The sequence below is a fragment of the Phyllostomus hastatus genome, unplaced genomic scaffold, assembly GCF_019186645.2.
Source record: "Phyllostomus hastatus isolate PE091 unplaced genomic scaffold, TTU_PhHast_1.1 phas_scaffold_385, whole genome shotgun sequence".
In the NCBI taxonomy this organism is placed as follows: domain Eukaryota; kingdom Metazoa; phylum Chordata; class Mammalia; order Chiroptera; family Phyllostomidae; genus Phyllostomus; species Phyllostomus hastatus.
Genome location: NW_025334026.1, coordinates 6,459,411 through 6,483,703, shown reverse-complemented (window position 1 = coordinate 6,483,703; position 24,293 = coordinate 6,459,411). Strand labels below are relative to the sequence as shown.

The 24,293-nt window shown below is 41.2% G+C and overlaps 1 protein-coding gene across 3 annotated transcripts in view; it reads left to right on the top strand.

Moving 5' to 3' along the window:
- Positions 1–24,293, top strand: part of TMC7 (transmembrane channel like 7) — a 51,999-nt gene that overhangs the window by 17,703 nt on the left and 10,003 nt on the right. For all 3 annotated transcript variants that reach the window (XM_045819516.1, XM_045819518.1, XM_045819515.1), the window contains exons 4-12: positions 2,606–2,773; positions 6,283–6,365; positions 10,893–11,038; positions 15,648–15,795; positions 16,927–17,100; positions 18,156–18,313; positions 20,516–20,633; positions 20,951–21,048; positions 22,668–22,854. In XM_045819516.1, coding sequence (XP_045675472.1) covers positions 2,606–2,773; positions 6,283–6,365; positions 10,893–11,038; positions 15,648–15,795; positions 16,927–17,100; positions 18,156–18,313; positions 20,516–20,633; positions 20,951–21,048; positions 22,668–22,854 — 1,280 coding nt within the window. The remainder of the gene's footprint in view (positions 1–2,605; positions 2,774–6,282; positions 6,366–10,892; positions 11,039–15,647; positions 15,796–16,926; positions 17,101–18,155; positions 18,314–20,515; positions 20,634–20,950; positions 21,049–22,667; positions 22,855–24,293) is intronic.

The following is a 24,293-nucleotide window of genomic DNA, read 5'->3' as shown; positions in this document are numbered from 1 at the left end:
TTCCCATAATGGTGACAGTGGGATGCGGTACTGCACTAGGCAGCTCAGGTTGCCATGACGAAGTACCATAGACTGGGGAGCTTAGACTACAGACATTCATTTTATTAGAGCTCTGGAGACTGCAAGTTCAAGATCAGGCCACTTTGTCACTATGTCCTCACATGACCTCTTTTTGTGCACACTCCAGGAGAGAGCGAGTCGGAGAGAGAGAAGGTTTGCCCTGGTGCTTCTTCCTACTAGGGCATTAATCCCATCATGAGGACCCCACCCTCATGACCTCATCTAAACCTCATCACCTCCCACCAGCCCCACCTCCGAATACCATCACTTTGGGGCTTAGGGCTCCAACATATGAATTTGAGGGAAGCACAATTCATTCTATAGCAAGTATACAAAAATTGGAAGTTCTGTCGAAGTATAAAATTAGAAAAAACCATTTCAACATTTGGGTGATACAACAAAGTGAGGGGGAAAAATACCTTTTAGGATGACATAGTTTCTACCATAAAGCAAAATGATTTACAGGAGTCTCCTTAAAATTGTTAGAATGGAAATTTTGTAAAGTTTGTAAGAAACGCTGCAGGATAAATGGAAGAAATTATTGTCCCCATTATTGCTATTATAAAACCTATAAAATACCATTGGTAATCCCTTCAGTGAATTACCTTTTTTGGTTTTTGTTTTATTGAGAGAATGTAAACAGCTTCTAAAAAGTTTCATTAGAAACTTACAACTTCAACCATCCACTTTTGAAAGTTAAGCGAACATCATGTTTGGAGTAGAATTTAATAGTAAAAGCTAACCTTTATTGAGCCTTCACTATGAACCAGGCCTTGTATTAAAAATTTTACTCATGTTATCTCTGCTGGTCCTCACAAGATCCTTCCACACAGGTACGTATCACTTGCGTGGCTCAAAGAAGTTAAAATATTTGTGCAAATTCACTGGCTAGGACAGAGCAAACCCAGAATCTGAACACAAGCAGTCAAACTCCAGAGGCAAAGGTGTTGTCCACCATGCCTCTCTTGTTGAGTGGTGGCCTTTCTGGAGATTTTCATTCAGAAAGTGGCTTGTGTATTGGAGTGTAGTTTCTCCCTGGGGAGCTAGAACCTTGATTTTCTCTTCAGTGAGTCCACCTCTGTGATTTCCTGGCTGGCTAGGTGCTCATGTGGGAGGAAGTGAAGGTGTGATAGTCAAGCTGCTTGCTCTGGCAGGGCTGCTGGGATTGGAGAGAAGCAAAGCATGTGGGTCTCTGATATCTTCAGTGGCAGAAGACGTTCTTTGCTTCCCCAGAGAACAAGCAGACACCCTCACTTGAAGTGCTTTCTGACTGTCTTTAATAATTTCATTATTATGTGGTGGACAGTTTGTTTTCTTTTTGAAAAATCAATGAATGTAATCCTTAACAAAATAAGATTTAAAGTATATGCTTACCCCAACAACAGCATATAATTGATAAAATTCAATTCCCATTCTTAGCGAATAAAAAAATAGATGGGAACTTTCTTAATCTAGTAAATATATCTATAAAAATTCTGCAGCAAGCTCATATTTAATGGTGAAATATGGAAAGATTTCCCCAAGATTGAGAATGAGAAAAAGGGTACTAGCTAGCATTGATTCTAATCTACATCATCCTGGAAGTTCTAGCCAATGTACAGTAATGGGGGGAAAGGCATAGTGGGTGGAAAGGAAGAAATAAAATGTCTTTTCTTTAAGGTAAAGTTGCTAAATACAATATCTATATAAAACCAGTAGCATTTCTATATACCAATGACAAACACTTAAAAAAGGAATATTTTAAAATGATACAATTCACAATAGCATCAGAAAAAATGCAATACTAAGAATACAGAATATATAAAGAAAGATATGAATCACTCTGTACATAAAATATACAATATTGAAATTAAAGAATCTAAATATATCATGGTCATGGATGAGAAGATTCAGTATAAAAATGCCACCTGTCCTCAAATTGGCTCATATATATTCCATGCAATCCCAATCATAATCTCAGCAGATTTTGTGTATGTGTGTATCTGTGTGAAAATTAATATACTTATTCTAAAGTTTATATAGTAATGAGGGGATGAAGCATACCTCTTGAGGAAGAACAAAGCTTGAAAGACTTATAGCACTATATGTCAAGTGTTATTATATGTCTACATATTAGACAGCCTGGTATTGGTGCAAGGATAGAGATATAGAACAATAGAAGAGAATAGAAAATTCAGAAACAGCTTCATACATTATGGTCAATACCTAAGCACTATTGTAATTCATAGGGGAAAGGATGGTCTTTCAATAAATGGCACTCAAATGAATTAAATTTTCACATGAGCAAAGATAACTATTGAATCCTTATGCACACCATTCTCAAATGGTTAATTTAAGATTGAATGTATATTTAGAAGTCAAAGTTTAAACCTGTAGAAGTAGAGCCTTAAGCCAACAGTAAAAAAAAAAAAAAAAAAGAAATGTGTTTTTCTCCTTCCCTTCCACCAGGATTCCTCCAACTTCAGCCCCACGTAGTTGAATAAATCTGGAGTGGGTAGTGGGTCAATACTCCTGGTCAGTGATGTTTGGATTTCTTTTTCTCCAGGGAGATTTGGCACTGGGATTCAGTCCTACTTCTCCTTCTTGCGATTTCTGGTGTTGCTGAATTTGGTGATATTTCTGATCATCTTTATGCTAGTTTTGCTGCCTATCTTGCTCACCAAATACAAGATCACCAACAGCAGCTTTGTGCTTATTCCATCCAAAGACGTGGGTGAGTCTAAGGCCTTATGAGTGTTACCTGGTTACAATGCTTCCTTCTGTAGGAATCTTTATATTCTTAGTCTTGGGTGACTGTATTAGTCAAGATGGACTGGGTCCTGCCACAGAAACAATTGACCCCATGACTCTCATCACCTAATAACCACAAAGGTTTCTTTTTTGCTCACAGTACATGTCCATCACTGTTTGTTAGTGGCTTTTTTCTGTTGTCTTCACACTGGCGCCCAAGCTGATGGCACAACCTCTTTCTGGACCACTGACAGCACTATGTCCAAAGGAAAAAGAACCATGACAAATGTGCTGGCTCCTATGGCTTCTGCCTGAAGCTGACACACGTCATTAGCCAAAGCAAGCCACTTGGCCACTCCTGAGTTCAGCAATACATTTGAGAGGAGGGCCACAGGGTTGGAAAGTGGAATAATTAGCAAACATAATACAATCTACTTCAGTGTTTTCTTTTCAAGACTCTCATCTCCGATAATGGTGATGCTCAGGGCTACCATTTATTAAACATCAATTGTGCTGACAGCAAGGGCTGGATTTGTGTTTTCTTACTGACTTCTTAACATAAGTCACACTTTCTGGGCATTTTGTTTATTCAAATGGCAAGAGTTCCCAGTCAGTATACAGACATTTGATTACCCTTTAGTACCAGGTTCTGTGCTGGGGCTAGAAGTGGCAGCCTCATGCTTCTCTTATCACATAATTCCTCTCCCTAGAAGAACCCTCCTCTAGAATTGCTTCTGTGGCCCTAAACATTCCTCCTTATCACATTTGTTTCTATCTTAATCCTGCTGTACTTCAAAGTAAACTAAGTAAACTGTGGAAAACCTGACTTCACTCAGGGCTTTGGCATTCCTATTGAGAGCCCACTGTATGCCAGATGCTACATTCTCATTCTCCAATGAGTCTGTTTTACAGACACACATTACCTGCTGCTATGTGGAAACCCTGGATTCAGTTTCAAGGCCCAGCTTTGCTAGTTGATTAGACTTTCTGAGCCTCAGTTTCCTTGTGCATAGAATGGAGGTGATAATTTAAGTAAAGAGATGGCTAATGGCATTATTCAAATAACATCTCATTATATAATACTTAACTCATTAAAAATAATGCTTATTTAAATTATAAATAATTGAAAACAATAATATAAGTTCTATATTATTTAACACAGAAAATAATACTCACAATTTTGAAATGAGAACTAAATAGTACAATGCTCAGCACATGGGGAGCACTCAATAAATGGCAGCTGCTTTTTAAAGCACTTTCTAAAGCGCTGAATGCCATTCTGCCTCTCATGTGAATCTGGAGCCTGGGCACTTAACCACTCAACCTGGCCACCTGGCCATTTCTCCCTCCTGCCATAGGCAGAGCCGTGGTTGCAGGAGAGCCACCCTCCTGTGGAAAACACAGTTGAGCTAAGTGTGGTCGGCGTGCATCCCTTCTTCCTCATCATTTCCTCTGACTGTACCCTCTCTCTCCACACATATACTTTAAAAAAAAAAACTTACCTAGTAAGCGCTGTCCCTTAAGAAAAGGATCAGAAGCCTCTCTCTTCCTTTTCTTACCTTCCTTCCCTTCTTCATTCCTTTATCAAGTGTTTATTGAGCACCTACTGTGTGCTGGGCCTTGAGTCCAACACTGAGGCTACAACAGGGAACACCCCACCTTTATCCATAGTGCTAATACATTCTAGCAGAAGGTGGGCTTTAAGGAACTAACCACACGAAGTATAGAAGGCATAAACTGGGCAATGGGGAAAAAGAACAGATAAAGTCCTGAGAAGTTGGAAACCCTAGTGGCTGAGGGGTCCTCAAAACCCTTTCTGAAGGCAGGGACATTTAAGCCAAAACCAGGAGGGTGAGGAGAGGGCAGCTGTTGAAGAACTCGGGGAAGCATCTTCATGCAGAAGAACAGCATCCACGAAGGTCCAGAGCTGGGAAATAACTCAGCATATTAGAGAAATGAAAAGCCTGGCATGGCTTTTCCTATAAAGGGCCAGCTAGTCAATGTTTTGGGCTTTGCAGGTCATACAGTCTCTGTTGCCACTTTTCAATGTCACCATTGTGGTGCAAAAGTGGCCACAGACAAATGTCATGAATGGGCATGGATGTGTTTCTATAACTCTGTATTAACAAAAACAGGCAGCTGGCCAGATCTGGGCCATAGTTGGCCAACCTCTAGTCTGGAGGACAGTGAGTGAGGAGCAGAGGGGCAGGCGTCTCATTTCATCTTCCTGACTCCTCTCCAAATAGAATGACTGACTCCCTCCTCTCCATATAATACCATGTTCATGCAACCATTTGAATACTTAGGTAAACCTAACTGCCACTAGTCTTTCTTCACCCCTTGATGGTGAGCTTTTCAAAGGCAGGAACTGCTTCTTACTCATCATTTTATCTCCAACATCTAAGTGATTAAGTAGTATTTGTGGAAGGAATAAATGAACATATGCATGTCAGAATTATAAAATGGCATAGCTGGATTTGGCCTTAAAGAAACTGGTTCAACTCTCTTATTTTAACAAAGGGGAAAACTAAGACCCCGAAAAGGGTGATAGATTGGATTATTTTCCCCGATTTGTTGCTCCCCTGTAATTGTGACTTTGCAGGGCCTCTCACTGTGGGCAGAGAATACTTCCTGCTCTGCTGATACTGCATTGGGCCACGTGGCTTGTTTTGTCTAGTGGAGTGTTAGCTTGAAATGGCTTTGTGTGGCTTGCCTTATGAGACAAACCATGAGCAGAGCATCCCCCGGGTGAGCCATTTCCTCTTCATCTTGGGCCCTGGAATGGAGTCATGGGAGCAGACCTGAGCCCAAGTGGAAGTCTGGAGTCTATCTTGGCTCAGCCTAAATCAGCTGAATTAACCCTAACTGCAGATCTGTGAATAAGAAAATAAATGGTTGGTACATGAAGTCACTGAGGCTTTGAGGTTGTTACATGGCGATAGCTGACTGATACAGAAGAAGTGAACTTATTCAAAGATAAGGTAGTGTCGCTAAAATTGTTAGTCAAATAATTTTTTAGTTAATTACATATATGTAAATATATATTTTTTCAAATGAAACTGCATGTTTATTTACACACACATAGAGATATTTTAAAATTGGATGTGCTTAAAATGAAATAATGATTGTACCAATCACATATTCTAAAACCTGTATAAACATGAACCCCAAAACATAAAATACCAATACAAGCAGAAAATACTACTGTAAGTGGACCCAGATGCAAAATGTCTAGGAAAAGCATACACCTTCAGATGCTCAGGGAGAATGATGAAAGGGGAAATGCTACTGTACTTGGTGCTTTGGAGTTCAGTTTGCAAATAGAAAATCACAAACATACAAACACATCCCTACACAGATACACCAGTATGTATGACATTTAAGGTGTATGCAAATACGTATGTGCATGTCTACGCAAAGTGTGCTAGGCAAGTTAGAGAGACTGTGAAACTATTTCCACTGATCTTTTCTTGTTTGTTTGTTTGTTTACAGATATTCAATGCAAAGTATATCCAATAAGTAGTTCTGGACTCATCTACTTTTACAGTTATATCATAGACTTGCTCTCTGGTACTGTAAGTATTGAACATAATTCTGTATTTGGCCCCTCAAGTCTAATGTAGACATCAGTTTCCTGAATGTCTTCAGTGAGAGCCAAACACAGTGTTGACACAAGCACCAGTGAAAGGAACAGGATTTGCAGTGACCTCATCTGCAAGGCTAATGTCCATCCACACCCTGCTAGAACATGCAGGAGATGTGCTGGGTCACTTTCAGCCATTGTCCTCAGCCATTGTCCTTTTCCTAGCCCCGGCTACCTTTCTTATTGACCGGCAACAAAATACTGAGTTCCCCCATAGAAAAGTTTCAGCGAAGACCTAACATTTGGGGGTTCTAGGCCACATGGATAAAAGCTATGGCTCTTCTGCATAATCTGCAGATTACACACACAGACATGCCTGATGCACACATATGCACATATGACTGTGTGTGCACATCACATTTGTATACATACATACACGTTTCCTGCAATCCCTTAACAGTCTACTAATCCCAGGTTAACACCCCCTTCCTTACAGTGGTATTAATCTCATCCTTATAGTAGCTCCAAAAGGGTTTCTTTTACCTTCTAAAAAATGATTTTTTGTGAGCTTTCATTTTTTGATTCCACTTTTTTTTCAGCAAAAAAGAGCACAACTATGAAAAGTGACCATCTGCCTTTTAGATCAGGGTTTCTTTACCTGAGCACTGTCAGTAACTCAGGCCCAATAATCCTTTACCCTGGGCACCTGCCCTGCATGCTGCAGGGTGCAGGCAGCCTCCATGGTCTCCGCCCACTCGATGCCAGTAGCATTTCCACAGCTGTGACAACCACAGTGTCTCCAGACACTGCCTAATGTGTCCCGGGGGACAGAATTGCTCCTAGGTGAGAATTGCCCAATTTAATAGTTATAAAAATATCTTTCTGAAAGTTATCGGTATCAGAATGATATGTCATTGAACTTCCAATTTCCTGAGTAGCTAAACAGAAATATTGAATTTGTGTATTGCATTTAATTCTGAAAAAGTACTTTTTACATTTCTGATAGTTTTCTCAAAATTACTGAGAGGAATTGTCAGGTGGGCACTGAAATGCTCACTATGCGAGGAGAAAAATTCAGTGTCTCACCCAAGGTCACACAGCTGGTGAAATCAAAGTGGTACCAAGTCCCAGAACTGCTGTTAGCCCCATTTCTTTTTACATCCCCAAAGAGAAATCTGTAGAGCTCCACACATCATAACCTTCTTCCTTACAGGAAATATTTTACAGGAGACGTAGATGCACCTGATTATCAGTGTCAGTGAAGTATGCGTCACAAAGAGCAGCCCCGTTCAAGAGAATTTTCTACAGTGATGAAAATGTTCTGGAACTGGGCTGTAAAATGCAATAGCCATTAACTAAATGGCTCTTGAGCACTTGAAATGTGGCTAGTGTGACCGAGAAAGTGAATTTTAATTTCATTAAAAATTTCAGGTTAGGCCCTGGCCTGGTTGCTCAGTTTGTTATAATGCCATCCTGATACACCAGGGTCACTTGTTTGATCCCCAGTCAGGACACAGACAAGAATCAACCAATGAATGCATAAATAAGTGGGAAAAAAAAGAAATCCCTGTTTCTCTCTCTCTCTCTCAAATCAATCAATAAAAAAAATTTAAGTTTAAATTGGCTGTAGAGAGAGATGACCAACAAGATCTAACAGTGGTTTGTCTGTGTTGAAAACAATTGAGCCAAGCTCATTATAAAATAAAAAAATGATTTCCCTGGCCCAGGGACCCTTTACCCTGAAATGTTACATAATTTTGAGGGAGAGATTAATGGCAACCCTGATATCAACCCTAGGTAAATATAAACAGGATTCATGTCATTGGGCAGGTGTTCATGCCTGTGTGCCCCGCCTTTGGGAGAGTTAAAAAGAAGTTGAAGTCTTCTGTTTCTACATTTTTTTCTGTTAAAAATTTTACTTAATTAATATTTATATTAATACTTAATATATGGTTGTCATAAAAAGTCTAGAATTTATAGAGCAAAACATGAAAGCACCCCTCTCCAGAAGTCACTGAATCTTGAACACTAAGGCTCATAGCCTTCTTGCCCTTTCTCATGCCCTGACAAGGGCTTGCTTCATGTTTTAGACCATGGAGTTTTCATGCTGCAGCCAGGCCCCTGTTGATGAGCGTTCAGGTTGCCTCCAACAACACTGTGGTGAACTTCTCTGTGCTACCCGTGCCGCTGCTTCCGTGTATGCTCTCTTCTCAAGTCTCCTGGAATGTTCCTGCTGTCCAAGGAGGAATCTGAGACAATCAGTTACTCTTTCCATAAGAAGTCAGGGACTGTTCTGTGCTCGATGTTCACACAGGTCACTTTTTTCCTTGTTTTGTTGCTAACAGCTTTATTGAGGCATAATTGACCTATCACATAACTCACCCATTTAAAGGGTTCAATTCAGTGGTTTTTAGTGTATTCACTGAGTTGTTTAATCATTACCACAATCAATTTTATGATATTTCATCACCTCAAAAAGGAATGTCATACCCTTCAGCTATCACTTCCCAATCCATGTTATTAGCCCTAAGCAACCATTGACCTACTTTATGTCTCTATGATATGCTTATTCTGGACATTTCACATAAATGGAACCATATAATATGTGGTCTGTTGTCTCTGGCTTCTTTCACTTGACATGTTTTTAAGGTTCATCCATGTTGTAGCATCTATCAGTCTTTCATTCCTCGTTATGGCCAAATACGGTTCCATTGTGTGGAATACCACATTTTGTTCATCCCTTCATGATGGACACTTGGGTTGTTTCTACCTTTAGGCTATTGTGAATAATGCTGTGATGAACATTCATGTGTGAGATTTTGTGTGGAGGTACATTTTCACTTCTTTGGGGGTATATACCTAGGAGTGGAATCATTGAGCCAAATGGTAACCCTATCCCTAATCTGGAGGAAATTCCAGACTTCTGAAGTGGCTGTACCATTTTATATTCTCACCAGCCCTGTATGAGGGTTCTGATGTCTCCACATCCTTGTCAGCACTTGCTATTTTACCTGATTTTTTTTTTATTATAGCCACTCTGGTCTGTATGAAATGGAATGTCTTTGTGGTTTTTATTTGCATTTCCCTAATGACTAATGAGTTGAGCATCTTTTTATGTGCTTATGGCCATCCATTTGTGTATCTTCTTTGAATTAATGTCTCCTTGGATCTTCTTTCTGTTTTTAATTGGATTATATGTCTTTTTACTGTTGAGTGGTAAGAGTTTTTCATGTATTTTATATACAAGTATCTTATCAGATATATGACTTAAAAGTATTTTTTCCTATTCTCTGGATTGTCTTTTCACTTTCTTGATAGTGTTCTTGGAAGCACAAAAGTTTAAATTCTGATAGAGTCCAATTAATTTTTTCTTTTATTGCTATTATTTCTTTTGGGATCATATCTAAGGACCCATTGCCAAACCCAGGGTCATGAAGATTTAGTTCTCTATTTTTTTTTTCTAAGAGTTGTATAGTTTTGGCTCTTACATTTTGATCTTTCATCAGTTTTAAGTCAACTTTTCTATATGGTGTAAGATAGGGGTTCAAGGTTTTGTTTTGTTTTGTTTTTGCATGTAGCTATCCAGTTGTCTTAGCACCATTTCTGGAAAAGACTATAATCTTTTCCCTTATCAAAAACCAATTAATTGCAAACATATGCATTTATTTTTGGACTCATTTTCCATTGATCTATATGTCTATTCTTATGTTAATACCTGTCTTGATTACTATTGTTTTGCAGCAAATTTTGAAACTGGAATGTGTGGGTCGCCCAACTCCGTTTTTTTAATTTTCAGTATCTTTTTGGCTATTCTGGGTCCCTTTTGATTCCATATGAACTATAGGATTAGCTTGTCACTTTCTACAAAGAAGTCAAATGGGATTCCGATAGAGATGTTGAAACTATAGATCAGTTTGGGGAGTATTGCCATGGATTTCCTGATCCATTAACATGGGGTATTTTTTTTCATTAATTTACATCTTATTTAATTATTTAAATAGTGCTTTATAGCTTTAAGAATACAAGATTTAGCCCTGGCTGGATAGCTCAGTTGGTTGGAGGATTGTCCCTATATGCCAAGATTGTGGGTTTGATCCCTGGCCAAGACACATACAGGAAGCAACCAATGAATGCATAAATAACTGGAATAACAAACTGATGTTTCCCTTTCTCTCCCCCCCCTTCCTCTTTCTAAAATCAGTAAGTAAAAAAAAAGTCTATGAGATTTACATTTCAGTTGTTAAATCTATTCCTAGGTGTGTTATTTTTTGCTGTTACTGCACATGGAATTGTTTTAATTTTATTTTTGGATAATAGACCTGTGTATTTTTAATGCTCAGGTTTTATTCCTGCTTTCTTTATTTTGTAAGCACTAAGTACCCATTATACCTCTTGGGATTGTTCTAGTGTCTGGGGATTCAGGGACAAACAGTAATGATGCTGGAATGTGAGTTCTTGGTCTCCTGGTTCCTTGCAGTGAACTTAGCAGTCTGACCTCATGCCTGTGACTTTTTTTCAGGGTTTCTTGGAGGATACCTGCCTGTTTTATGGACATTACACCATTGATGGTGTAAAATTTCAGAATTTCACCTATGATCTGCCTCTGGCTTATTTATTAAGCACAATTGCCTACTTGGCCCTGAGCCTTCTTTGGATAGTGAAAAGGTAAATTTTCTTATCATTGTGTTCTCTTTGAATTATCCTGCTGGCTGGAGTTTATTGGAGGCCATGGATTCTTTGAGCCCATGCCGAAAGGATGAGCAGAGTCCAGGGCGGGTTTTGTGGGGGAAAGATTTGTGAGTGTTTTGGAGACTGTGGAAACCTGGAGGCAGTAGAGGCAGGATTTTGGAGCTGGAGGAGCAGCCCAGAGATCTTTACTCAACCATTACTGCACACATTTGCCCAACCTTATCTTTCATCTGGTGTGTATGTTAACCAAGTCTCTCCTGGATTTTGAATGGCAGAAACCCAGTTCTGACCAACTGGGGCAAAGGGGAATTGAGTCGCTCAGAGAAACAAGGAAGGGAGGAAACTCTAATTACAGGAAGGATGAAGATAAAGATATGGCTTTGAAATATCCGAAAGCAAGAACTCCTTCATCTCTGATTCCCTTGGTGGTGGCTTCCTCATGTGGACTTTCTGGGTCATGGGTTCAGAAATCCTTTGAAGAGATTGGTTAGCTCTGTTTCATTTCAGTACCCAACCCTGACCCTTTAGCTGTGGCCAGTTGGTTAGGGTCACATGAGAACATGGCATTTCCCCAGTAGACAAGTGGTTTAGTAGGGGCATCAATTCCCAAGGAAATAAAAATGAGGAATATTAATTATCTTAATTACTAACAAAGAACTTCCCCCAAAAGTACAGTGACCCAAATATGATAGAAGTTGTGTATCTTTCTAGCATAAAGTTCCAAGTGGGGTGCAGGTTAGTGTGGTAGACATCTTCTTTGCCATTGTGGGATTCAAGTGCACCGAAGTTCAGCCATCTTCAGCATGCAGCTTTGAAGTTCCTCGAGAGCTGAGAGTGACCATGGAGGAATATCCCGTGGGCGGTGTTTACCAGCTAGGCCTAAAGTGATACACATCACTCATATTCCATTGACTACAGCTTAGCCACATGACCACAGCCAACTGCAAAGGAGTCTGGGAAATGTCATCCCTAGCTGGCAGCACTAACACTATATTATGGAAGGGGAACCACAAATATTCCCAGCACTAACCAGCACTTCCCAGCACTAACACTATATTATGGAAGGGGAACCACAAATATTTGATGAACAGCTTTCTGTCTCTGCCACATGGGCACCTCTCTTACCCACATCACTGTCACATGAGAACAGGAACAGTGCTATAAGCCAGGGGGCTGTGAAGCTCCATATCACAGGAGTAGGAGAGACCAAGATGTTGGGGCCTGGATTTGCCCTCCATGGGGACCAGGGATTACCACCTCGGAGAAAGCCCCAGAGCCGAGCTGGGCACTCATATCCTGAGTCAAGCTGTGACATGAAAGTTACCTGGTGTGTGTCCATTCCCCACCCACATGGGTAGTGTATGGACAAGAAGGGGCAGTGACTTCTTCTGAGGGGCAGAGAGATGCTTGGTAAGGAAATGTTGGTTGACTGGGGTTCTGGCTTTGCTCCTTTGTAATGGTAGACAGTTTGGAGTGTCATGGGTGGGCACAGGTAACCAGGTTCTTGGTGATCAGGACAAAAAATTGAACCGAACACCCAGAGTTTATAGCAGAGAACATGAGAACAAGCCAACTCCAAGCAAAGATTGACTTCACAGCCTGGAGGGACTCTATTCTTATAGAGCGGACCCTTCCTGGCTAGTTTTGGTGGGCTTTTACTGTGCATGTGCAAGTAGTTGTACTACTTTAAAGCTACTGCGCATGTGGTCTCCTCTGATTTTCTCTGATTGGCCACCAGGGAAGAGGGTCCCACAATGCTACTGAATTGACCCCCCTTTCTCCTGGGGTCCCCCATACTAGGTTCACTTTTGTCCCTTACCAGAGAATTATAGCTCTCCATGTTAGAGATCAGTGAAAAGGAAAGGAATGATTTATTTGTTATATAGACTTAAGAGTAAGAGTAATAACTTAATGTCTTCATCAAAATCCCAAAGTCCCTTAAAACACCCACAAACACACACAGTCCCTCCTTCCCCCCTTTGCCCAGTCTGGGGTACCATATCTCAAGAAAAGAAGTAGAAGTCCATGGCTCAGGCAGCCCCCGGTTCTTCCCAGTAATCTGTGCTTCGCTGGCAGGCCTCCCTCTGTTCCCAGCACCATCAACTGTGTCGCCGGGATCTCCAGTTCTTATTCCAAAACCACATGGCACCTTCTCATGGCCCAGCAGCAAGAGTCCTTTCACCCCTTTCCTTCCTGCAATGTGTCTCCTGCATTCTTCCAAACTGCTAAGAGAGAGCTCTGCATTGCTGCTACATCTTCCTTTCCAGTTTCTTAAGCTGTATGGCAAAGGGAGATCCAAAACCGAGTGATTCTCCCTTGCCACATGGCAATTCTCTGCCAAGCCGTGTGGTGGTTCTCTACCAAAGCTGTGTGGTGATTCTCTACTAAAGCCACGTGGTGATTCTTGTCATGGCTGCCACATCTGGGTTTAAATCCTAGCGCTAATCTGAAGCCCCATTTCCGACTCCTCCCACAATTGGCTACACTCCTAACACTCCCATATTTTTCAGCTTTTCTGGGCAGCCTTGGTTAAGTCTGGGAGGTGTAGCCCTGTGGCATGGAGCCAATCATCTCCAAGCTCTCACGAAAGCTCTGTAACTAGGGGGAGTTGACTCCCAGTTACATCTAGAATGGAAGTCACTCCCTTCTTCCTGGCCTAACTAACGCATGGCCACAGCTATTTAACATATCTATGAAACCAGTTAAAGGTTATAGATATGTTAAATGACCATTCTAGAGGTTAGCTGCAAAACTGTTGCTATGCAAAACAACTCAATGGCCCTGCTGCATGTGTCCCCTCCCCCAGCTCAGACTGGTGGGGGTGAGGACATCCCATATTTTTAATATTTCCTGGACACTCTGAGTTGTGGACCCCATTAGTCCTTCTTTTGGGGGGGCCCTGGCTGCACCCTTTATAGGAGGAGCCCTCTTTAAGACAAAAAATACAAAATATCTTTTTTAAATTATAAAATATGAAAATAGCGGGACCCTATGAACATATTGCTAGAAGTGGTCCCGGGGCCCTGAAAGGGCCCTCAAGAGGAAAGAAGCTTTCTTAGCCAAACAGTAATTTTACCTCTAGATCTTGCTCAAGCTCCTCACTTCTGGGCCTTGATCGCCCCTGGAGAAGACTGGAGGGAGCACTGGGTGTGATGTAATGGGGAAGGTCCGCCCCTGCAGGGGGAGGTGCTAGAGTGGCAAAGAGCATGGACTTTGAGGTTCCCAGACAGAGTTGAAAGTCACTTCACCTCTTTAAACTCATTTCTTTCACCTATGTAACGCACACACTTGGTTGTTGGAAGGATGCACTGAAACAAGACAGGTAAGGAACTTAGGACTAGGCCTGACACCTGGTAAACTTTATTACACTAAAGTCATCATCATAAATTGGCCTCCATTCTGCCACTAACTCTCTGATTCTAGGGAAACAACTTTCTCTAGATCTTAGCTTTCTCATCTGTTAAGTGTTGGTTTGGTCTAAATTAGTGGGACTGGGGTGGGACTTCATGGAGCTTTATAAAATAACACATTTCTGGACCCCACATGAGGCCTACTGACTGAAAATCCCAGGGTATGAACCCACCTGGGAGTCTGCATTTTAGAAAACTACCCAGATAGTTCTGACATAAATTCTTTACTGTGAACCTTTGTCAGAGTGACTGATCCCTGTAATTCCTTCCATTTTTTATTGTCTTCACAACTCACTGGCAAATCCTAAAGATACCCTGTTTCATCTACAGTGTGTAGCATTTGATGTATATATATCATCAAGTACCAGGATGTTTTCCATAAAAGCATTTGAATAACAATTATGAAGTGTGCAAGAGTTGCAACTGGAAGGTGCGCACTAATGAGGTTAATTGACTATTTAAAGTCACTTACCTTGATTCATTTATCCATCAGTTGGGCAGTGGCCATTTTATGGTCCAGAGACTCTGGATATAAAGGTGGCAAGGCTGCCAGTGTTTCTCTCCTCAAGGAATTTAAATTTTAGTCAGGATCAGGGACTATAAACAGTAAACAGATGAGTAAAATAATTGCAGATTAGGTTCACTGCTGTGAAGGAAATGAAGAAGGCTAGCTTGAAGTGGAGGTTACAACTTTAGAGGGGGTGGTGGGGAATGCATGGAGGGGTTATTTGAGCTGAAACCTGAAAGATGGGAATGAGGCAGGGTTCGGAAGGGGCAGGGGAAGAACTGTCGCAGGAGAGGGTAACAGGAACTGCAGGTACAAAGGCCCTGAGGCAGGAGCAGAGGTTTGTATGTCTATTGAAAGGAGAAAAGCCAGTGTAGTAACAGCAGAGTGGCTATATGGGAAGAAAGATCATGTAGAATGTTTAGACTGTATTAAAGAGTTTGGGTTTTCTTCTAGCTGTGAGAAGAGCTATTAGATGGATGAAAGGAAATAATTTTCAAACGTGAGATGCCTAATCAGCTGCCACATATATTTAGGATGATCCAAAACTTGACCATGTCAAAATGGGTGGAAAATGCAGCCATGTGTAACTGTTTTATTCTAGACAAAGCCAGTGGGCCTGTATTTTGTTGCTGTTCTTACAAGAAGCATAATTATTTTGGGGGGTCAGGTCGGTGGAAGGGTTCAAAGTCAACCTGATCCGAAGTGAAGAGCACTTCCAGAGCTACTGCAACAAGATCTTTGCTGGCTGGGACTTCTGCATCACCAACAGCAGCATGGCGAACCTGAAGCACAGCAGCCTGCGGTATGAACTCCGAGTGAGTGCTGCTGGGTTTCTCTTGGTGGCTTCCTTGCCAGCAAGCTTGTGCCTTGGGAGGCCGGGTTGCAGCTGGCAGAGAAGCTAGGGGTGGGGGGCCAGGCTGCATCCGGTGCTTAGCAAGTTTCCCCTTTGTAGTTTTCAAGAGCTTTTTCTCAGAGAACAGCTTCCTGGGGTTGATCGGTTTAGGCCCAAGCTTGGAGCTGGTGAACTGGGGCTGGGAAGGTGGGTGGGGACACAACAATGAGTGGGGGAGGTAGTGTCAACCCCTCCCCCGCTGTCACCTTTATCTTTTCTCTTCATGAGAACCCCTCATAAACATCGCTTATACCTGGAGAAATAGGACTAAAGGTGGGAAGCTATGATGATAAAGTGGTGTGGTATGAATATAAAAAGTAGAAGATAATTTATACACTAATAGGAGAGAAGGAGGAATAAATAGCATCACGGTCAAACCTACTCCCCCCAAAAGGAGGAGGGGACAATTGCATCAATGAGTAATAAAATAAGATGGAAGAAATCAAATCGAGTGTATTATTTTTACACTAAATACAAACAGATTGAATCCTCCTATTAAAAACAGAAAAAGATTGAGTTAAAAAGCAAAAAACACCTGCCTTATATACTGTTTCAAGAAATAACACATGTAACATATACCATATTTTGTCATGTATAATGTGCACCTATGGTTTTGACCCAAACTTTCAGGAAAAAAAGCTTTCATTTTAATTTTTTAATTCAATTATTTATTTATATTTAGAAACAAAACTGATTATTGTATTCCAGGGCATTATTTTGCATACAGATATCATTCTAGAGTTACACTTTTAATGCATGAGCATAAATAAAAGAATTATAAACAGTTATGTAGATACAAAGTTTGTAATACCCATGTGTAATGTGCATCCTTATTTTTCCCTCAAAATTTTTGGCAAAAGAAGTGCACATTGTACACTGCAAAATGCAGCAATGTCATGAATAGGTTAATAGTTCTGTTTTCACATTTATTGCAAAGTCTAATTGCAATCTTAAATAGGATATTCTCCCTTGACTTTGGCCTTTAGTAGATATGAAGATTAGCTGAACTTCCCTTCACCCCTCTGTTCACAAATGAATTTTCTTTGCTCCTTAGGCAGATCTGGAAGAAGAAAGAATACGACAGAAAATAGCAGAAAGGACCTCTGAAGAAACAATACGGATTTACTCTTTGAGACTGTTTTTGAACTGTATTGTTCTGGCTGTTTTAGCAGCATGCTTTTATGCAATCTATAGAGCAACTTTATTCTCGCAAGAACACATGAAAAAAGTAAGGACTCTTCCAAAGTCAGTTGCACTTTTACTCTGGTTGGGCATTATGCTAAATAGCCTTGTAAAACTCTGAGGCAGATATCATTATCATTTCTGTTTTACACGTGGGGATATGAAAATGGCTAACATGACAGAGAACCAGAAATCAAAGGCAACCAATTTCCACTTTTAATAGAAATGAAAAGCATCCAAGGTAGAATATTTGGGGTATCTACTCTCCCTGGAATTCACAATATTTAAATCCAGCTGGACTGCCTGATTTAATCCCCAACTCCTCTACTTACTGTTAGGGACCTCAGTTTACCTAGAGTAACAATGGTTTTAAACACTCAAGTTGGTCTAGTGGCTCTGCTTTATGAAATCAGTCACCAGGGGCCCAGATTCCTTATATCCTGTGGCTCTGCCACCCTTAGGGTGTGGCCCTCTTCTCTATGGTACTGAAAGCTTACCATATAGCCAATGGGAAGGAGAGGAGGAGAGCACACCCCTTCCCTTCAAGGTCACGACCTGGAGGTTGCACTTAAAAGTTCTGCTTACCACCCTTTTGGCCAGATTTTAGTCAGATGGCTATACCTAGTTAGAAAGGAGGCTGGGAAATTTAGTTTTATCCTGGATAGCCATATATGTGTGTATTACTAAAGAAGGAAAGAATGGCTATTCTAAGTCATTATTACAGCCTTGAAAAATGTGTTGCCTAATGATACAGAAACATGGATTTTTGTTTTTTTACACCTCACATAAGTAAATCCAGTAGAGCTCATTTTTCTTCTAGTATGGTGCTAGATCACGTTTCCTCCATTTGAATGTCCACAGAAAGAGGTAGCTAATGTTTAAGGACCTTGGAAGTAGCGTGTGTGTTTTGTTTTGTTTGTTTGCTAATAAACATGTGTAGTTGAGGGTTTTTTTCCAGTTTATTGAGATATAGTTGACATATAACACTGTGTAAGTTGAAAGTATACAGCCTAATATGTATAGTCGAGTTCTTTTAAGATCAAATTATTTGTGATGCAATTTTCCTTATTACACTTCTGACCAGGTTTGTTATCTTCACAGGAAATTGACAAGATGGTTTTTGGAGAGAACCTCTTGATATTGTACCTGCCTTCTATTGTGATCACGCTGGCCAACTTTATCACTCCAGTGATCTTTGCCAAGATCATCCACTATGAGGATTATTCCCCAGGCTTTGAGATCCGGCTGACAATCCTTAGGTAACGTCTAGACATGCCAAGCAGATCACCACTTGCACACTCTCTTGCCTATTGTAGACATTGCTAATCAATTGTGACACATTTTCCTGCTAAACCAAGAATCCTCTTCAACATTCAGACAGCCCCCATGAATGAATCAGAGTTTGCACATGCAGTAGAATCTCTTTGACTTAAGAGTCTACTCATTAGTATTATATTTGTGGTTCATCTATTAGCACATTGACATCTGAGGGTGAAGGGTGGGGCCTTAGGAGGAAGAGTTGTTCTGAAGATGTTAGGAATGACAAGGTGGGTAGGGAAGTGAAAGAGAAGGAAAGGCAGCTAATAAGGGTGTGTTATGGGGCGAGCTGCTTCTGCTGATAACTGGGGCTCTGTTCTACTGGGTAAATCTGGGAGTTTGTGGGGTAAATACCTTAGCCCTTTCTCAACAAGCCAGGTATTTCGCCTCTACCACCTAAGGGTGGTTGGCTCCCAGAGGCATTAACTCCTCACACTTCCACCCCCTCTAACCCCATGCATGGGTCTTGGGTGGAGAGTGGCAGGGCCTTGCAGGAGGAGCCTGAGGCATTGGTTGGAATTATAAGTGCTGAGAAAACGTGGCCAGGTCACCCACAGTGTGCACTACAACTGACTTTCATAAGTTGTTGTAATATCTCTTCTCATTTTAAATAAATAGTTTCATTTTTTTAAATGACAGTATAAAGCAGGATGCAGGGAGTTAACACAAATGAGTTGAAGAAAACTGGGTGGAGGCTGAGTGAAAGGAGCATTTTTGGTTGCTTCTCAAGTGCCTCAGATTACATCTTTTTTTTTAGTATTTTTACTTTGGAAATTTTCAGATAGAACGAATAGTATAATGAACCCCCTGTGCCCATCACTTAGTTCCCATTACCAACATTTTGTTCATCTTGTTTTGTCTATCCCCCCTCTGTTGCTGGGTTGATTTAAGCTAATTTCAGGCAACATGTCATTTCACCTGTAGCATATTTCTAAGTGACAAGGGTGTTTTTTTAAAATATAACCCTCATGACCCCTAATAAAATTAAGTCATTTCCCTGATGGAACTGCAGATGGCTGTGTATGATTGGTTTGCTGGAACCAGGACACAGAAACAGCAGGGTGCTTCCCGGAGGGAAAGGGGGTTGGGGGAGGTAGAAGAAGGCTAAATGGGGATAGGAGGAGACTTGGCTTGGGTGGTGAACACACAACACAAAGGACAGATGATGTGTTGTAGAATTGTGTGCCCCTTTTATTTAAAGAATTCTCCCTCCCCTTGTGTTATGCCCTTGATTTGTGGGACAAACCTAGGGCATTTGTCCTATGGAATGTCCCCTAGTCTGTATTTAGTTCATTGTTTTTTCATGGTGTAATTTTGTTTTACTGTACCCATAGTTGTGGTAAACTACTGTGTATTCAAACTATGTTATGTTATGTTATGTTATGTTATTAGTTTTTAGCTATAGAAGCCTCCTCGGCAGTGCTGGGTTCTCCTCCCACCACGGGGCACACGGTGTCAGGCGGCACTCTGAGTCATGAGAACAGTGAGCTGATCAGTGGTGTGGACTTCTGCCCTTTTCTACTGCCCACTTTTTAATGTTTTCATTTTTTATTATAATCCAAATAATAGGAAAGCACCTTTTTTTAAAAAGTAGCACTCTCTCCCCTCCTGTCTTGAATCCAGCTTCTTCAGACAGCTGTCATCTGCACGGTTAATGTGGCTCACGCCAGCATCCACACATTTTCTTTTAGAAACAGATTCATGTCTACATGAGACTCTGCAATGTGTTTTATTCACTCCTCAATATATCAGACATCTCTCAAAGCTGATACTTATAAAATTCAATTAGTTCTTTTCAGAAATGTGTAACATTCTGTGAAGTGGCTATAATACCATAGATTCTGGAGTTCCCAGCTTTCTTATCCTTTTTTTTTTTCTGCCATTTAAAAAATTGTGGTAATATATAGGCATAAAATTTGCTATTTTCAACTGTACAACTCAGTGGCATTAAGTACATTCCCAGTGTTGAGACACCATCACCACCACTTTTCCGAAACGTGGTCATCCTCCCACACAGAAACTCTACCCATTTGTGAGTCTGCTTTTAAGAAAGGCAGTTCCCTGCTCCCCAGCCTTCCTTCTGAGGGCCCAGCCTGCCACAGAGCCTCCTCTTCTCTTCCTCTCTCCTCCCCCTCGTCCTGCAGGTGTGTCTTCATGCGGCTGGCCACCATCTGTGTGCTGGTGTTCACCCTGGGTTCCAAGATTACATCCTGTGACAACTACTCATGTGAGCTCTGTGGCTACAACCAGAACCTCTACCCGGTGAGGCTGGGGGAATGGGAGCATCCTGCTGAGTGGGTCATTTCAGAGTAGCAGGCCCAAGGTGGAGAGAACAGCCTTGAAGCCATGCATTTGAATTGCAGTTGATCTGCTTTCTCACTGTGTAGCAGAGTCTGGCATGATAGATACTTCTCAGTGCTTGAAAACCAGAGTTGGTACTGGAGCTCAGAGGATCATCAGCTGATGGCCTCCAGAGGCAGCAGGATCTAGAGACCGGATGGACATTGGGAGGGGTGTGAGAATCTGGCTTTCTCTGCCCTGAGTTGGGTCTTATTGTTTCTCCCTGTCTTTGGTTTCAGTGCTGGGAGACCCAAGTTGGGCAGGAAATGTACAAGCTGATGATATTTGACCTCATCATTATCTTGGCTGTGACACTTTTCGTGGATTTTCCTAGAAAGTAAGTGTGAGGGATAACCCCCCTTATCTCCCCTACACCTCCTACCCCTGCCCCAGCTGGAGGACCCCCTCACAGCTGCTCTCCATAAAGCACTGGATGATTCCACAGTCCCTGGAAACCACTGACAACCATCTAGTGACCTTCAAACAGCTCCACGCCATCAACCCCATAGTCCATTAGATGCCCCCAACAGGCAGTGTGAGGAGTGGAAATGGCACTGCTTTCCGTGAGGTTTCTGTGGAGACGACTTCCTGCCATCAGCACAGGCCTCAGTGGATACCACATTTCGTGACTTGGGTTCAGGCCCCAGCACTACCACTTGCTAGTCATGTGACCTTGGACAGGTAATTTAAGGTCTGCACTTATTTTCCCACCTGTGAAATGGGGACATAGCAGTACCCACCTCACAGCACCATTGTGAGGATTAAATGAGAAAATGCAAATAAAAGTACTAGGAATATACCCTGTTTCAAAACTCAGCAAAACATTAACTGTCACCCTTATGATTATCATTACTATGCTGTGACATTTTTTATTATTCTCAGCATGTCCTCAAGCCTGAAACGAAACACTGTTTACTTAAGGACTTTTTTACCCAGATGTACAAATTCCTTAAGCATGTCAGAGGTCCAGTATGCCCTTAAAAATAAATATTAAAAAAGAAACTTTCCTTTAAAAACTTATACAAATATGATATGAATATGTGCTTATTGAACATTTAAAAATATTTAAAATTTAAATAAATACAGAAGTCTGGCGAATGGTGAGAGTTCTTATTTGTTACGTTTCCCTTCTACTCCCCAGTCCCAGCCCAGTCCCCAGAGATGGCCGTGGTTGGTACTTTGGGGAAGATCTCCCAGTCCTTAAAAATAAAAACACTCATTTGCATAAATATATATATAAATAGATACAGTCTTACTAGAAGTGTTCATTTCTCCCCCTTAAGTGGGATCATGGTACATCTGTATTGGTCTGCTGCTTGCTTTTTGTCTCCCATACAAACAAAATATCATGAACTTTTGATGGGAGGACACATGGATTTTCCTCATTTATTTTAAGGACCGTATAATATTCCACTGTGCCCATGGCTTATACTTTGTCAATCCAGCCCCTACTTGTGAGCATTGAGGTTGTTTCCAGTATTTTTGCTAATACATGGTGATACTATAGTGAAGAATGGTGTGTGTTTATTGCAGGCCCTTGGTCCTAGGGTGTCTGCAGGAAGCTTGTAGGATTCCAGCCTGCTAGGTGACAGGGTCCTCCTAAACCATTTTCCCTGTGGATGCACATGGCTTTGTGGGCTGAGTGGCAAGCCAGAGCACAGATACTGTCCATGTTGTTTATTGTCACCTCAACCCTGTGAACTAAATTGATTTATAATCCCCCCATACTCCAGATGAGAAAAATAAGCCTCATCTAAATTTATTTGGCTGGACATCTGAGACTCAGATCCTACTCTTAAAGGTTCCAGAATTCCCTGTCTTTTGAATCTTCTAGACTTGTGACTAACCAGTTTCCATGCGAGACCTGTGTGGAAACAGCGCCAATTTTGTGCACATGGTTCTGTGGCCTTGGCCGATGCTGGTGGTCCAAGTGAGAAATTGCCGCATTGTTTCCAGGCTCCTGGTGACCTACTGTTCCTCTTGGAAGCTGATACAGTGTTGGGGGCAGCAGGAATTTGCCATTCCTGATAACGTTCTGGGAATTGTTTATGGGCAAACCATTTGCTGGATCGGAGCCTTTTTCTCACCCCTTCTTCCTGCCATTGCAACCCTGAAATTCATCATCATCTTTTATGTGAAAGAGGTAAGGAGAGGTGGGGACAGTGGGCTGATGCCCTGCACCGCTCTTGACCTTGTATGGTATCCTGCATGCATGTTTGGAGCTCACCCACATTCTGTCAGATGCATCAAAATTATACCCCTTATTTGATATGTACTTTTATTCTGGAAAAAAGACATTCACATTTTTATCATTTTGAGAGTTTTGTTAAGCATTGTTTTGCTTCTGTGATTTAAATGTCATTTGTATATGTAACTGTCAAAGAGTTGAATTGCAATTGATTGATCAGTTGACAGTGATACATTTTGGTAATGTTTAACAAGTGTTTATTAATTTAAATTTTGCGATTTTCTGTTTGGATTTTGGAGCCAGCGAATTTATTTTCAGGCTTCACTTATTTGTGTAGCTCCTTGAGCAGCTCACAGGCCCCAGGCACTGTGCCTGGACCAAGTGCCCAGGGGCTGAAGTGGCCCTGCAAGTGACTAATGTGTCTGGGCTTATGAACCAAACTTCTTTTTTCTCTATTATAGAGACAATATATGCTTAATACTAAACATTTAAACAATACAGATATGCACAAAGTAACTCTCATCCCTTCTTCCAGAGGTACCTTCTGCTAACAAGCCCAACATTTATTGATTACCTCTTATGCTAAGACCTGAGGATTCACAAATGGACATAATAACAGTATTAATAATAATGATAATAATAGCAAGTGGTAATGATACCATGTGCCCCCACTCTGCTGAATGCCTAGGAAGCTGAAGTTCAGAAAGGTTAAGTAACTGGTCCAAGGTCACACAGCTTATAAGTGACTCCTGGGATTTGAATTCAGGTTTATCTCACTCAGGAGCCACTTAACCTGATAAGCAGGGCCTTGCATCGGGCCAAACTTTCTATCTGGATGTTTTGGCATTTGAAGAATGTTCTCATGCTTTCGTTTGGATACTTCAATTGGCTGAAGTCACCAAAGGAGAAATAGAGAAGAAAAAGCCTATAGGAACTTTTTTCTTTCCAGAAAATATTGGTTGGCCAGTGGCTTTCCAGTGTGCAGTGCAGCAAAGACAGCAAGGGAATAGTGGGCTGGGCCGTGGGCACTGGGCTAAGTTCTGACTCTCACTCCAGGCCTGACTGACAGGCCGCCCCCAGACATGACACCAGGTGTCCTTGGCCCTCAGTGCCCTCTGCTCACAAGATGTTCTGGCTACTGCTGAAGTCAGAAGAGCTTGATGTCTACTCCCAGCAACAGAGCATTTTTAAATGCTAAGGGGAAATATTATGCTACTACTATACCTCTTTCCCTTCCCCACTTGATATTTTCTTAAAGTCTTTTTTCCCCCAATGGAAATATTTACTCTTAAATATAGGAAAAATAAATATGCATATAAAACTTAAAGTAAAATATCTCTTAACTTATAGATTATTGTAGATCCATTTTAACATATATTTAAACCCCTATAACA